The sequence below is a fragment of the Doryrhamphus excisus genome, chromosome 17, assembly GCF_030265055.1.
Source record: "Doryrhamphus excisus isolate RoL2022-K1 chromosome 17, RoL_Dexc_1.0, whole genome shotgun sequence".
Classification (NCBI taxonomy): domain Eukaryota; kingdom Metazoa; phylum Chordata; class Actinopteri; order Syngnathiformes; family Syngnathidae; genus Doryrhamphus; species Doryrhamphus excisus.
In genome coordinates this window covers 6,735,945-6,752,224 of record NC_080482.1, presented here as the reverse complement: position 1 = coordinate 6,752,224, position 16,280 = coordinate 6,735,945, and the positions used below count along the sequence as shown (strand labels likewise).

Here is a 16,280-nt window from a genome sequence, read left to right as displayed (position 1 = left end):
ATGCAAACTCCACACAGAGATGGCCGAGGGTGGAATTGAACCCTGGTCTCCTAGCTGTGAGGTCTGTGCGCTAACCACTTGACCGCCGTGCCGCCCCTCTTGTGGCAGATGTGACTCGAATTAAAACACGCAACAGCTTGATTTAGAAAGCTTCAGCGATGACAGGAAACGTGATTTTTAAAGTTCGTTGAATCAATCCGCCATTAAAATGACTAAGATATCCGCTCACGTGTCCTTGGAGTTTCACAACCAAACAAGATTAAACGAGTTCATGCGGAAGCAGATGGACAAGATAGTGACGGCTGCATGAAAGTCGACGATTACAGCAATGAGTCAGACGTGATAAAAATCAAACCGGAGCATCTGTATTTAAATTCAGTGCAACATCATCATCATCACCGCCGTAACGTTGATAAGAAAGCGAGCGCGGCTCTGACAGAAACATGATAGAATTCATCCGAGCCATGTCGGCATGCACACTTTGTGACTAGCGGTGCAAACACGCGCGAGGAACAAACATGGAAGAAAAGCAGGCCTCCCACTTTGTGAGTGACCTATGCATCATGGACTGGATTAGTGTCACAAATATCTTCCTGCTGCGACTGACCTTGTGTTGCATTCATGGTCCATGACAAAGATCGCCACGTTGTCACAGGTGATCTGCACGTGTGGGAGTGAGTGGGAGGGAAGCGGACACTACTTGTGCTTGTTATGTAGTAAAGACAATTGTGAAAACACAGTTGTAGTGTAGCAATAATGTTGCTAGGTACTCTTGTACTGCTTCCCTGATACAGTATAATCTGAAAGGATGCAGTAAACGCACCTAAATATTCTTAAATATATGATCGTGACGGCAATAAATCGCACCGAGCCGGCTTTGCCGCTACATAAGAGTGTACAGAGTGCAGCTAGCATCCAGCATCAATCACTCTAGCGCTATAGCAATTACAGTATACATCACAGGGAACTCATGACCTCCAAAAACATATTAGCAGAAGCACAAGGACGAGTATCAGGGTGAATTGTAGTGTGTTGATAAAAAACTGCATAATGTGCAGCGTTACCGTTTCTATTAACTCATTCAATAATAGACATTTTTGAAAAGCTGTCCTTCTTGGTATCGGCTGTTTTTGATGATTTTTTGATGACTGACTGTGAATTGTCAAGGGCTTTTCATTTTAGTGCAGACCTGCCAACATGTACACATTTATAGTACTCAACATGCAATTTCACTGTATGCTCTTTTTTGTGTTGTATTTTCCTGGTTTCGGGACTGCACGGCGGACGAGTGGTTCGCGCATAGACCTCAGAGCTAGGAGACCACGGTTCAATTCCACTCTCTGCCATCTCTGTGTGGAGTTTTCGTGGGTTTTCTCCGGGTACTCCGGTTTCCTCCCACATTCCAAAAACATGCTAGGTTAATTAGCGACTCCAAATTGTCCATAGGTATGAATGTGAGTGTGAATGGTTGTTTGTCTATATGTGCCCTGTGATTGGCTGGCGACCAGTCCAGGGTGTACCCCGCCTCTCGCCCGAAAGAGCTGGGATAGGCTCCAGCACCCCCCGCGACCCTCGTGAGGAAAAGCGGTAGAAAATGAATGAATGAATGAATGAATGAATGCTACACATCCGGCTGCATGGTGGTAAGTGGTTAGCATGCAGGCCTCACAGCTAGGAGACCCGAGTTCGGGTTTTCTCCGGGTACTCCGGTTTCCCCCCCACCCCTTCCAAAAAACATGCTAGGTTAATTGGCGACTCCAAATTGTCCATAGGTATGAATGTGAGTGTGAATGGTTGTTTGTCTATATGTGCCCTGTGATTGGCTGGCGACCAGTCCAGGGTGTACCCCGCCTCTCGTCCGAAGACAGCTGGGATAGGCTCCAGCAACCCCTGTGACCCTTGTGAGGAAAAGCGGTAGAAAATGAATGAATGAATGAATGAATTTTCCTGGTTTCAGTTGTCATGGGTGACTTGGAATTGAACCCGACTAACTTTTAGGTACCAAGTGAGGTACACCCTGGCCAGGTTGGAATTCAATTACAGGGCATGTTTAGACGAATAACCAGTCACACTCACAAATCACAAAAACAGAAAATTTAGAGTCTCCACAATCAGCCTAACGTGCATTTTTGTCTAATTACCTGGTGAAAACCCACACATGCACAAGAACATGCAAACTCCACAGAGATGCTTTGTCCACTCTGTAATGGAAGTCACACACACACATTGTCTCCACACCTCTCTCTTGCACATTCGACTCAAGTGTCCTCTCCCCATCTGTCCGGCTTATCTCTCCTTCCTTCCTTCCTTCCTTCTTGACTCGCCACCAAGTCCACATAATGCGAATGACCACACACACACACACACACCCCTCCTCCGCACACATCTCCTTCTCACTGTCCAGACTGTGCCTGTGTATTCATTCTCTGCATACTGTCACACAAATGCAGAGAGGAGGGCAAAAAAAACATAACCATCACCATTTTTATTACTATGTATCTTCTCAAGAAGCAATATTATAGAAAGTAAGCCTTAGATATACGCCAGACTGGTCAGTGTACAACAGGGATGTCTTAAGTATGACATAGGGCCCGTTTGGCACATTCTAAAACTATAATTTAACAAGAAAAAAAAGAAAAAAAAACTATTAAAATGTATAAATCCTCAGTAATTTCACAAAAAGAGTCAAAATATTAAGATAAAAGGTTGTAATCTAATAGTTGTACGTTTGTCATAATTGTAAGACAATAACGTCGTAATATTAGGAGGAAAAATGCCCTGCAGACATTAAATAGCACCCCTATGGTCAGTTGTATACTCGTAATACTTAATGCAGCAAAGAACTCACCGTTAACATTGAGAAAGGTCATTGTTATTGCAGTATCTCAAATATAATATAATGTGGGTCCATCGCCTGTTATTAAAAAATCAATCACCCATCCTTGTTTAATTAATATACAGTAAAGCCAGTCTAATGTTTATCTGCCATACATAGATGTACACTCTGCTATCTTCATTTACATGTGTGGGAGTAAAAAGATGTTGCAGCTGAGTGCAAAACTTGTCATGCACAAGTTTCCCGTGGTAGCACAGAACCGGGGAAGTTTAATATGATGAACTTAATTTTGCATATGAAGTGGTATCAAACAGGAAATTCCCACGGGATGGCAAAAAGTCATTACCTTTAACAGAAAAGAGTTAAATACTTCATTGAGCACCTTGAACCTATATGATATAATGCGTTGCTGACACTACATTGTGGATAAACCCATACCCCATGTGCATATTTTCGAATATTTCACACCACAAAATAAATAATAATAAAAAGTACCTATACTTTATGTTGATATCGGCTCAATATCGACATCGGACGGTATTCAAGGCTGCAATATCGGCACTGGAAATGAAAAAGTTGTATCAGTACAACTCCTACTTTTTGTTGAGGTGACATGAGGTGAGAACTAAAGATGTTATTCAATGTGGGGTTGCTCTCTACCCCCCCCCCCCAAAAAAAACAGAGAGGGGTGTAAAGAAGGCTTCCTTTTGTTTGTTTTGTTCCCTCGCATTTCTAGCAGACTCCTGTATAAGTGAAGGCGAGATGGGCGATTGCGAGGGAGACGGAGAGAGGCGCGAAAAAACATCTGCTGTGCATTGTCAGGCTGAGCGCACACACAGAGGGAGAGACGGCGAGAAAGAGGATCCCCCATTTTAGCTCAAGAATATTATAGCAGTGCAGATATCTACAACAATGGCAGCCGTCCACTCTCAGTATTGTGCTATTGATCCTCGTGGCAACCTAATACACACACACACACACAGTCAATCTAATTGTTGCTTTAAGCTCGTTAGACCGGCTTGTTTTTTTCCTCCACATGATCAGTGAGTCATATACTTTGACTAAATGTCATGATTACAGCAAATTAAGACAGTTGGAACTGGACTTTGGCTGCAATATCGACAGTGTAAATGATGCCTTGCATCTTTATTTAGTCGTCTATTGCCTCCGGGGCGTACTGACTTACCAAGTGGATCTAAGACACTGCACCGGAGAGAGAGCGGGATGGAGCGACGGATGAAGAGAGAGAGAGACAGATGAGAGAGAGAGAGAGAGAGGGAGGACGAGTGGCCGGGTAAGCGCAGGAGAGAAAGAAAGAGAGAGCACAGGAGAGCAGAAAAAAAAAAACACACAGCGGAAAGGAAGAGAGAGTCGCAGGAGGAAGAGGGAGAATGCACGGCGTCTGGCTAACTCTTCCATGCTTGTATCCAGGGCCTTTGTGAATACACCATGGGATGCATCGGCTCCAGGAGACTGAGTAAGCCCCACTTCTCTCGCTCGCTCATTGCGGAAAAAAAAGTAGGGGTGGGTGGGGGGGTTGGAAGGAGGTTGTGTTGGTGGGGTGTCCTGCAGAAGTGATGCTGTCTATTATTGCAGGGAGCAGCGCTTTGTGTTTTTATGCATGCGTGAGATGTTGTGCTTCTTGCTCTGTGTGCAGTGTTTAAGAAAATCTATGGACACGGAGAGGCTGTTACATACAGTATGCAGGCAAGATGTCAGAGACGATATGTGTTAAAATGTGTGTGTGTGTGAGTGTACATCACCCCCCCCTACCACCACCACCACCACCTCTCTTCTCCCCTCCTCCCATCCTATGATTTATGATGCTGTTTGGCAGTATGTATATGTGTATGAGTAGGAGGCAGAGCGGGATGGAGAAGGGAGAGGCGGGAGCTTATTTATAGGGCAACATGGCTTGAAGGAAAAGAGATGGGGTGGAAAAAAAAAAGAAAAAAAAGAAAAGTGATAATGCCATTGTCAGAGGCGTTTGCACAGTTTGTTATTATTTGCACGAATAATAGGGATGAGGCCGGGATAATCAGACAAGCAGCAGAGGAAGAATCTCAGTGCTGGCAGGCAAGGAGGAAGGGAGACGGTGGGATGGCAATGGAGAGAGAGAGGGAGGGGCGAATACATGCAGGCAAGGGTGTGTGGGATTGATGGGAGTCTTCAGGTGAGAGCCCTCCAGAAGAAAAACACACGTAGCGGGTTTAGACAATCAGCATCCGGAACTGCAGCACATCAGGGGTACGCTTGTTAGCGTGGAATATTGCTTTTTACGGCAACAATGAGGTCTGAATCTCACCCATAGGTAAAAATAAACACACTTCCTTTTGCTGTTAAATATTCATGAGTCACTTAGCACGAGGAAGCTCTTAAACTTATTTATGGCCAAGCAGCGTCTGAACTCCACAATTCAATGTCAGCATAAACACGGCCACCCTTTGCAGGGTCAAGCATGTCAAAAGCAGGTATAAGGGCTTCTGGTTCACAAACTTGAGGTAAATTCTTCATGAGGACTGATTTAAAAAAAAAATGACAGCGCTAGCGCACATCTTAAGAAAAAAAAACACCGCAACTCATTGCAGCAGGAGCAGTTTCAACTAGATTAGCGCGTTTGGCACGTTGTAGAGCAAGCGTAACAGTACAAGGTCGTGGTCTAGACGAGAGCCAAGGAACTCCAGTGTGGAGGAAAATCATGTAATAGAAATAAACAACAGGGAATATGGAGGGTGCATTGTGATCAGATCATTGGCTCCGCATGCTTATCCTCATTTTCAACACAAATATTCATTCATTCATTCATTTTCTACCGCTTATCCTCACGAGGATAGCAAGGGTGCTGGAGCATATCCCAGCTGTCTTCGAGCAAGACACCCTGGACTGGTCGCCAGCCAATCACAGGGCACATATACACAAACAACCATTCACACTCACATTCATACCTATGGACAATTTGTATTTGCCAATTAACCTAGCATGTTTTTGGAATGTGGGAGGAAACCGGAGTACCCGGAGAAAACCCACGCATGCACAAGGAGAACATGCAAACTCCACACAGAGATAGCTAGCTGTGAGGCCTGTGCGCTAACCACTTGATCAAATAAGCCATAAAATCCAAAATGACAGTCTGGCTAATATCCTTGCCATATTATAAATAGAGGATAAGTGATGATGGTTCCATGGACTTAACGTGTTTATTTGTCATCTTACAAGCTCTATATAGATGATGAATCCAAAGCACCTTTACAATGGATGAAGAGTCTTGAACCAGTCATGATGTATATATCTATACATATCACTATATTGACACTTACTATGGTACCCATTATGTACCGTGTACTTCGGTACGTGACAAAATAAATAAATAAATAAATAAATAACTAATTAGGGCTGCACGGCGGTCGAGTGGTTAGTGCGCAGACCTCACAGCTAGGAGACCAGGGTTCAATTCCACCGTTGGCCAACTCTGTGGAGTTTGCACATTCTCCCCGTGCATGTGTGGGTTTCCTCCCACATTCCAAAAACATGCTAGGTTAATTGTCCACTCCAAATTGTCCATAGGTATGAATGTGAGTGTGAATGGTTGTTTGTCTATATGTGCCCTGTGATTGGCTGGCGACCAGTCCAGGGTGTACCCCGCCTCTCGCCCTAAGACAGCTGGGATAGACTCCAGCACCCCCGCGACCCTTGTGAGGATAAGCGGTAGAAAATGAATAAATGAATAAACTATATTAGGAAAGCAGGAAGTGAACAAATGTAACAGTTACTGATTGTAAAAATACCAGATGGAGGGGTAGGATTTAATAAGCTTTGCTTCTTCCTACTCCTTTTGGACATGTGGAACTGTGAACTGATTATGTGATGCACTCAATTGTAATCTGATGCATGTTCAAATGAAATAAAACCATTACCATTACCATTACAATGGATGCAAGAGCAGGTGGAATGTCTACATCTCATGTGACATCTGATGTAAACAATAGAATCAGCCGCAGCAGCAGTAGCAGCACGGCTAATGCGAGGGCATGGTTGTGTTTATCCTAGGTGAGAATAGCTTTAGTGTGCACTATTGATCAGGCTTCTCAGCTGCAGTCCAAGCTGCCAAGCGATGATCAACAGGAGGGAAGCTCCCGCACAAGAGTACCTTGCACGGTTCTGTCGATAACTGTGTCGCTATTTCAGACCAATTCAATGGTATCAGTAGCTTCTTTCACAACTAAATACCACAAAAGTTGACGTGGCATTTATTCACCTTTGCCTTTTATACGGACCCCCAACGAAGCAGTGTGCTTTGACACATCAACATGGCATTCAGCAATCAGACAATTGCAGGAGTTGCGCAACAACATTGTGCGATGTATAAAATATTGCAACAATTACTTTCAACACAACAGGACAGGAGAATTGTTTTAGGTGATGAACTTCCCAGGGTTATGGCTCGGTTGCTATCTCAAAAGGTGCAAAATCGTCAGAGACAAAGAAAAGACAAAGACAAAGAAAACAAGGACCAAAAAGTAAAAAGAAAACAAACCCAAAAAACTAGTTTACCCACTATTTGTATTCTGTTTATGCCTAAATTACTCACAATTTGTGACTGAAAATAGGTGTGCATTGACACAAAATGAGTGCACAACTTATTTACACCTTTTTAAGTACTGTTTACGTCTAGTGCACAATAATACTAGTATGCGCAATATGCATTGTTTCTGCATGGCTATGCATTGTAAACACCACTTCCCGCATCCATGAAGAAGTCATGGCATTATTTGAGAGCAGGCATCAACCCTGTAGCTTCATTAATTCCTCTATTTGCAAGGGAACTTATGTTATATTAAACTCCAGAGAAGAAAAGTAAGACTATATTTTCTTGCGGCTACAGACCGACAACACGCAAAGTGCAAGATTACTAGAAGACATCACTTTCGGGAATTATGATGACTTATTAAGAGAAATTCACAAGGAACATCCACAAGGTTATAGAATCACTTGAAAATTCGCCCTGACTTGTTCCAAAAAGTTAACCATTCATGTGAATTCGACAACCACAGGATGTCGATTGCGGTGCGTTCATATTGAATTCAATTCAAAGTGCGTGCCAAGGGCAAACAAGACTAAAGACAGTCAGATTCATAACAAAAATAGACACTGTGTTTACAAAAGTCTTGGCAATTTCCTCCCAAAGTCATACTATGGTACAATACAGCTGTGGCTAGCAGTAATAGTGAATAGCGTGTAATATTAGATTTGTACTGTATCCTATTGGAATATAATGAATAGCGCATCCGGTTGCACGGCGGCGAGTGGTTAGCACGCAGGCCTCACAGCTAGGAGACCCGAGTTCGATTCCATCCTCGGCCATCTCTGTGCAGAGTTTGCATGTTCTCCTAGTGCATGCGTGGGTTTTCTCCGGGTACTCCGGTTTCCTCCCACATTCCAAAAACATGCTAGGTTAATTGGCGACTCCAAATTGTCCATAGGTATGAATGTGAGTGTGAATGGTTGTTTGTCTATATGTGCCCTGTGATTGGCTGGCGACCAGTCCAGGGTGTACCCCGCCTCTCGCCTGAAGACAGCTGGGATAGGCTCCAGCACTGCCCGCGACCCTCGTGAGGAAAAGCGGTAGAAAATGAATGAATGCTACACATCTGGCTGCATGGTGGTTAAGTGGTTAGCGTGCAGGCCTCACAGCTAGGAGACCCGAGTTCGGGTTTTCTCTGGGGACTCCGGTTTCCTCCCACATTCCAAAAACATGCTAGGTTAATTGGCGACTCCAAATTGTCCATAGGTATGAATGTGAGTGTGAATGGTTGTTTGCTGGGATAGGCTCCAGCACTGCCCGCGACCCTTGTGAGGATAAGCGGTAGAAAATGAATGAATGAATGTTGTGTTTAAAAATAACATTATTGGAAGTTAATATAGCCCTGTGATTGGCTGCCGACCAGTCCAGGGTGTACCCCGCCTCTCGCCTGAAGAAAGCTGGGATAGGCTCCAGCAACCCCTGCGACCCTCATGAGGAAAAAGCAGTAGAAAATGAATGAATGAATGAATATAGCCCTGTGATTGGCTGGCGACCAGTCCAGGGTGTACCCCGCCTCTCGCCTGAAGACAGCTGGGATAGGCTCCAGCACTGCCGGTGACCCTTGTGAGGATAAGCGGTAGAAAATGAATGAATAGCGCATCCGTCCATCTATTTTCTGTACCACTTGTCATCACTAGTGTCGCATGTATGCTGGAGTCTATTCCAGCTGTCTTTGGTTGAGTGGGCGGTCACCAATTGTAGCACATATAGTGGATAGTACGTATTTAATTTGTGCTTTCATCAAGTGGCGTTAATAGAACGAATGAGAAAATACAGCAGGAGTCTTGTGGGCTTCATCAACACCGAAAATACCACTTCATTTTAATTCAATTGACCACCAACCCATTGTTGCATTGATTAACTGATTGTTTTGAACTAAGAATTATATTGACTTCTCAGCCCTTTTTAAAAGCTATTTAGCCTCCACCTCCTCAGCCACACTGGGTCACGTGACAGGGATGCGCAAGGCATCAATCACCCCTTCAGAGAGCAAAGGCCTGAGAAGAACAAGTCGATGTGGGGCACAAATTCTTTTTTACTTCATCAGCGACGGGGGGGAAAGGCACAAAAAAATATCTGTTCCTAAAATGTGTGACAATAACTGTACTTTGTGTGTATGAATCAGCTTTTACAAAGGACACAGCATTATTCATGCTTCATTGAGAGCAAAAGTACCAACGCAATTATTTGTAATGGTACTCATATTGTTCCAGCGCCACTGCGAAGGCACATTAGCTGCTTCGCTATTGATATTATCAGCAGTATCTGTGCTGGAGACCACACATCAGAAGCATTTTCCCGTATCCAGTTACCAGGTCACATGATACCTGGGTGTGCTAGAAACATAAATCATTGCATAAATCAGGGCATTGTTTGTGCTGTGAATCAAACTGCTTTGTCTCAGGAAAGCAGTATGGAAATAATAGAACGGAATATGGGGCATTGTGATAACTCACATTTTTCTTTAGACCGTGTTTATTTTGACTTGTGTAATAAATGTGACACTTTTTCATACAGTTCATCACACACTAATCATTTAGTTGAATTTGCATTTGCGAATTTGCATTCACAAATACCGTGGAAGCGTAAAAGTCAAACATAGTTTGCATTACAACCATTTTTAAGGAGAATAGAAGCCAAATTGTCACCATCAGGATGTTTTCTGGCAAAAATTAGTTTAAAGTTTAGTGTTTTTTGTTCAGAAGTAGCCATCAAGGCTGTTTTTATCCACTGCCTTTCCTATGGTGTAGTCAGGATTTAAGCCTGCAGTTCTTTGGATGTTGTTGTGGAGTCTTTTGTGACTTGAACGAGTCATCACTGCGTTCTTGGGGTAATTTTGGTTGGTCAGCCATTCCTGGGAAAGTCCACCACATTTCCATGTTTTCGCCATATGTGAAAAATGGCTCTCACTGTAGTTAGCTGGAGTCCCAAAGCTTTAGAAATGGTTTCATAACTACAGATATTGTGTGATATACTACAATTAATTTAAGTTTTAACAGGGAAAGCAATCATTTTTCACACAGGGATATGTGGGTTTGGATTTTCTAGTCCCTTAAGAATTAAAAGTTTTATTCCACCACCATTCCATGTTTTTGCCATTTGTGAAAAATGGCTCTCACTGTAGTTAGCTGGAGTCCCAAAACTTTAGAAAATGGCTTCATAACTACAGATATTAAACTACAATGTACTACAATTAATTTAAGTTTTAATAGGGAGGGCAAACACCGCTTATCCTTATTAGGGTCGTGGGCCAGTTGTGTTGTGTTGTAATTTAAATTTGTTTGAGGATCTAAAACATTTAAGTGTGACAAAAAAAAGAAATCAGAAAGGGGTCAAACACTTTTTCACACCACTGTACTGTATATAAAACGGAATATATAAATCTATATACATTTTTTTAATCATCTTTTAAATTTGAGGAACTCCAATTGAGGAACGTTGCATTCCTCATGAAAGGAAAAGCAAAACAGAGCGCTATTATATTGCTAAGATATGGCCCTTGCTGTAACCGTGGAAAAAACAACTTCAAAGGGGACCTATTATGCTATTTCCACTTTTCAGACCTATAAATGTTGTTAGAATGTTGTATTTGTGTGTTAAATGATGCCAAAAATGTCAGATAATGAGGTTTACGCATTTGGAAGTGAGCCATGAAAGAAGTATGGCTCTCAAAGCTCGGTTTCAGATAGCTTTTTCTAACGCAGGCTCACTGTGATGTCACAGTGAGCCGAACTTCCTTATTTGGGCGTTTCCTGGTACAACCTCTAGGCTGGCCCTCTGCTGCACTGTTTCTCTGCTCTGATTTCACCGTGTTAGCACAGACCTAACACTAATGGCTTCCAGGAAATATTTGTTCAGGTTTTAACTTGCCTAATGGTTGGAGTTGCAGATTTCTGACCAGAAAGAGAAAAATATGAGACTGTTTTGTGAACATAGGCAAATCTGTTGCTGTAGCCCGATGTCTTTTCAGTGTTACATGGTCATGTTGAAGAGTAAGAAGTCTAAATAACAATGTATCTGTGTCCTAACTATGTTTATTTTGTGTTAAGTAAGTGGTTGTCTGTGTAGCATTACAGAGTGTGCATACAAGGAGTGTCTTGCTTGCATGCATGCAAATTACAAGCTCACCGCCACAATTGGTGGTTACAATTACACGGGTAGTCCCACAAAAAATGTTTAATGACCAAATTGACACTACCGATGTTGTGTCAAGATTGTCTGCACTCAATAAACGTGGACAAAATTAGAAAGTGGGGCTCGGCAGTAGTCCGGAAGTCCTCAGTAGCAAAGTGTAACCGCTGCAGCATTCAGCCGTGTGTGGGACTTCCTGTCTTTGTGAGGGTTACATAAGTTTTGCATCCTGCAAAACGTGCATCAAAAAATGTCGTGGTGTGGCGTTTTGAGAAGTTTTACATTGGTGCGACATTTTGGTGGCGAGCACTTTGGTGGCAGGGTGCGGTGAGATTGAGTCTCGTGATGTGATCTTCCGTCAGGTAGCGGCTAAAGCCCCGGTCTCAACCCACTGTACTTGTAAGTGTGGGCAAAATTTGGGATTTGTGTACATGCAGACACTATGTAGCACTTGTACGTGGACGTGGGGCTGTGTCGGGCTATGGCTGAAAGGCTTCAAATGCGTTTTGTGCGTACCGATTTCAGCAGTGGTGCCAGCACTTTGTCTCCTCTCTGGGATGCCGAGGGCACAGCAGAGCGGTGTCTGCGGTTCAAAAGCCACCGGATATACGTATATATAGGTAAAGACAGATCGATACCTTCATTCACTGCCAAGAGAAATTCACAGTTCTTTTCACAATAGCAGTTTTTCACGCTTGTATTACAAATAATAATGTTTAAATAAATGTGTACGCACTATTATCTGATGTCATGTGACATAGTGATGAGCATGCAGAAGGAAGATGTGTGTGACTGGGGGGCAGTCTCTTTATATTAGGACCAAACACAGCTGACACTTTGCAGTGTACATAATGCAAGCCAAGACAGACACGTGTTCCACTTTCTTCCCTACGATATACGCGTCGTTGCAATAAGTTACATTTTCAGTTGGAGCGGTTCAAAAACCAAACGCATACTTCCAATGCTCACTGTCTTGTGTGATATGGAGATGTTTTTCAGCGACATTAAAGATGAATAGCAGGGGTCTCAAACACGTGGCTCGCGGGCCAAATGTGGCCCGCAGGACACTAGTTTGAGGCCCCCGCCTTAATATGAAAGTTTAATGTTGGTGTGGCCCGCGCAAGTTTGATATGGATGCTGTATGGTATCATGTACCCAGAAAAAATTATTACGTTTGATTAATGTTCATGTTAAAGGTTAAATAACTGTTAATAGTTATCCTCCCTATCCGTGTGGAAGTGGTAAGTTTTTGGCTATTTAAGTTTAAAGGAAATAACTTGAAGGCTACCGTTTAGGTCGCTAGCTCTATAGTTTGCGAGTTAGCATGTGTCTCAAGACCCTGCAGTTGCGCAATATGTTGTAAATAAAAAGAGTATAAATGTGACTATAGTCGTGTTTTGTCATGTCTACAGGGCTCTAATAATGCTTTGTTCATTTTAATCTGAAAGAAAAATTGTCTACCCACCAACTATATGTGGTTTCTTAAGTTTGTATTACTTGGTGTTTTATTATTATTATTATTATATTTATTGATTTATTACTGATTGATTGATTTTCTTTATTCTTGATTTGTTTATTTATTTTTCATCTTATTTTGTGTAGAAAAATAAAAAGTAAGATATTTGAGAACAGTGGAATGTTTTATCAGAGCTTTTATTGTAGAAAATTGGAACCAAAGCAAAGTTTTTTAATTTTTTTTGTTTTTAATAAATGCATTTTTGTTTTTTTTTGGAAAACCTGATGCGGCCCAGTCTCACCCAGACCCTAGCTCCAGTGGCCCCCAAGTAAATTGAGTTTGAGACCCCTGCTGTAGAGGTCACCGTAAATGACATTTCCAGTCATAAATGTATGCTCTTGGATACTCAAATGTTTTTTTATTTCCTCATGGAGTTGTACTCCAGCAGTAGACAGGCTGTGAGTGTAGAATAGACGCTGTTTTCCACATGACTTTGTCCCGTAACTGCATTACAGAGAGGAATTCCCTGCCACTCGCGCTCAAAACAACACAACACACCTACTGTCGCGTGACTTTACACACACTCAATGGAATAACAACACACAACAATGGAATAGAGTGCACTGTTCTCCTCCTGTTAACTGGCAAATCTGGCAAACGGAGGCATACACCCGACTGATTAGCTTGTGTCCGATTTGGCAGAGCCTTGCATGCGTCAACACGTTCAAGGTGAATGTGTCATTGATGTAACACTGAGATACAGTGAAGCCTAACGACCCCCCCACATATATATGCTCATACATCAGGACTTCAATGACTGCATGTGTGACATCGGGTCATCACCTGCAGATTTATTTGGATGCTAGGTCACGGGAGTTAATGTTAAATGTAAATGGCTTCGTATGCGAGTTAGCCCTACTTATCATTGCTGAGCTTTTATGTGAAAAGTGGCAAATCAGAGTGAATATTGCCTGCGTGTGGGCACATGATGACATTTTGTAAACAATGTGACTCAGCCGCTGAGTGTATTATGAAAATGAAACATAATGCTGTGAAAAAAAGAGAGTTTTATCTGTGTGAGTGTGAAACATGGGAGTGGATGTTATGTGTTTATGAATTCATGAGCAACTGCACATGCGCTCGGCATTCGTGTGTCACCGGTGCTAATTGCGTCTTTGTTATCTGCAGCTGTTCAGCAAGCAAGAAAATAAAAGATGGCACGCATATTAAGCGATATCAGCCTCACGCATATTAGTCCTCCTCTTCTGCGGCTTTTCATCCTTTTAACAGAATTGGATGACATTGCCATATCGGGTCTAAATGTTCATTATAAATTCAGTAGGCCATTAGGATGTTTATGGGCGTTATCAGGTTTATGAAGCCTGGCTAAATCTTTCTGTGCCAAGACGCTACTTTTACGCAGGTTTTCGGTTACCACAGTAAGTGCTAAGTGACGGCGGTGATGTATTTAGCTTCCAGTAGTATAGAGCAGTGATTTTCAACCACTGTGCCGCGGCACACTAGTGTGAAATTGAGAAATTGTCAGGTGTGCCGTGAGGAATTATCCAATATCACTTTTTATAATTAACATTTATTAATCATCATTTGCAAATATTATGTCAATATTCACGTATACGTGGACCCAAATATTCAAATTGCATTTGGTTTATTTGCTCAAACGGAAAGAATTTAACCTTTGTATACGCCTCATTCCGAAAGAATAGTGCCAATCCGAATTAATATATAATCGGATTAACAGGGGTGGAATATTCCCAATCCGATTGAGGTACAGTAAACCTCGGATATATCGGATTCAATTGTTCCCACTGGTTTTGTCCGATATAAGCGAAATCCGTTATATGCGTATACTGGAAAATGTCCGTTTTACGGATTTATCGGATTTATATCCGATATATGCGTAAATCGGATTTTATCCGTTATAAAAAGGCACTTCCTTGACTATGTTTCCAATGTACCTGGACGCGCAGGCAACGCTGCAAACGCTGCAAATGACGTCGTATAGCGGCCTGTCACGATTCGGCGAATCGGAGCGCCACGATGCGGCCATCCGATATATGCGAGGGAAATTTAATGGAAATGCATTGGAACGGGACTGGAGATTTTGTCCGAAATAGGAGAAATCCGTTATAAAAAATCTGATATATGCAATGAATTTTTATTGGAAATGCATTACAGAAAAATCTGTTCTTTTTTATCTGTCCGTTGTGAGCGAATTTCCGATATATCCGAGTCCGATATATCCGAGGTTTACTGTAGCTTCAGCCTCCATTCTCACTAAGTTAATGACTCGCGCTGTGTTTTTACATCTCATACCCCTCCCCTGCAATTTTGTGTGTGTCCAAAGGCATATTTAGCTTTCCCTGCGCCAAACTTCCCCAACCGTTTGAGAGCCGGTCCTCAGCTGCGTTCCCCCCGCTGTACTCTACAGCTCACTAACCCAGCATCTGCACATATCGCTGTGAGAGGGGCTGCTATCCAAGCCATTACCCCTTTTTTTTCCGTGGCAACCAGCTTCACTGCAGCTGTCATGATAAACAAGCACCAAGCCCCCCTGGTTCCTCACCGGTATGGTTGCAGGGCACCGGGAGTCAAAAAAAAAAAAAAAAAAAAAGACAGATGACAGTCAAGTGCTTCCCACTCGAGCGGGAGCCGTCAAGCCGCTCCAGTCAAAGCAAGAGTTGACAGCGCTGGCGCTGCCGATCTTTGGTCATTCATTACACACGGTTGAGCCGCTCCCTCTTTTTTTTTTTTTTCCCCCCCAGTGCTCCTCCATCTCCCCACACTAGATTGTGCTCCTCCTTGGCTGTGCTAAACCAGAATCTCCCCCATGACTGCAGGGGGGGTATCCAGCACTGCACAGTTGCATGTGCGGGGGAGGAGACAAGGAGAGCGCCAAGGGAGAAAAAGCTGGCTCAGTGCGCTGGTCATGTGCTCCGTTGTTGTTATTGCTTTTTTTTTTTTTTTTTTTCCCCTCAAGGAAGTATCCTGCCTGCCTTCTCGGGAGCAGAATTACGCATTGGCTTACTGTGTCAATGCTGAGCATCACCTATCAGGGTGCAGAGACACACACACACGAGCATTGCTATAGCCTCAGAAACCAACAAGATGCTAGATAATGACTACTGACCCATGATCTGTGGAGACATTCCGAGCCCTGTAGCTAGTAAACTAGCTTTACTAATCAAAGACAGAGAAACAAATCCTTGTGGATCGCTTCACAAACATACATTAATATCCATTCCATATTATATACA

At 42.9% G+C, this 16,280-nt stretch overlaps 1 protein-coding gene across 1 annotated transcript in view; it reads left to right on the top strand.

Annotated features, from left to right (window-relative positions):
• LOC131105046 (protein FAM131B-like) overlaps nt 1-16,280 on the top strand; it is a 49,423-nt gene that overhangs the window by 10,957 nt on the left and 22,186 nt on the right. Inside the window, exon 6 of the mRNA XM_058052746.1 lies at nt 3,573-4,313. Within this exon, the coding sequence (XP_057908729.1) occupies nt 4,286-4,313 (28 nt within the window). The 5' untranslated portion in view covers nt 3,573-4,285. The remainder of the gene's footprint in view (nt 1-3,572; nt 4,314-16,280) is intronic.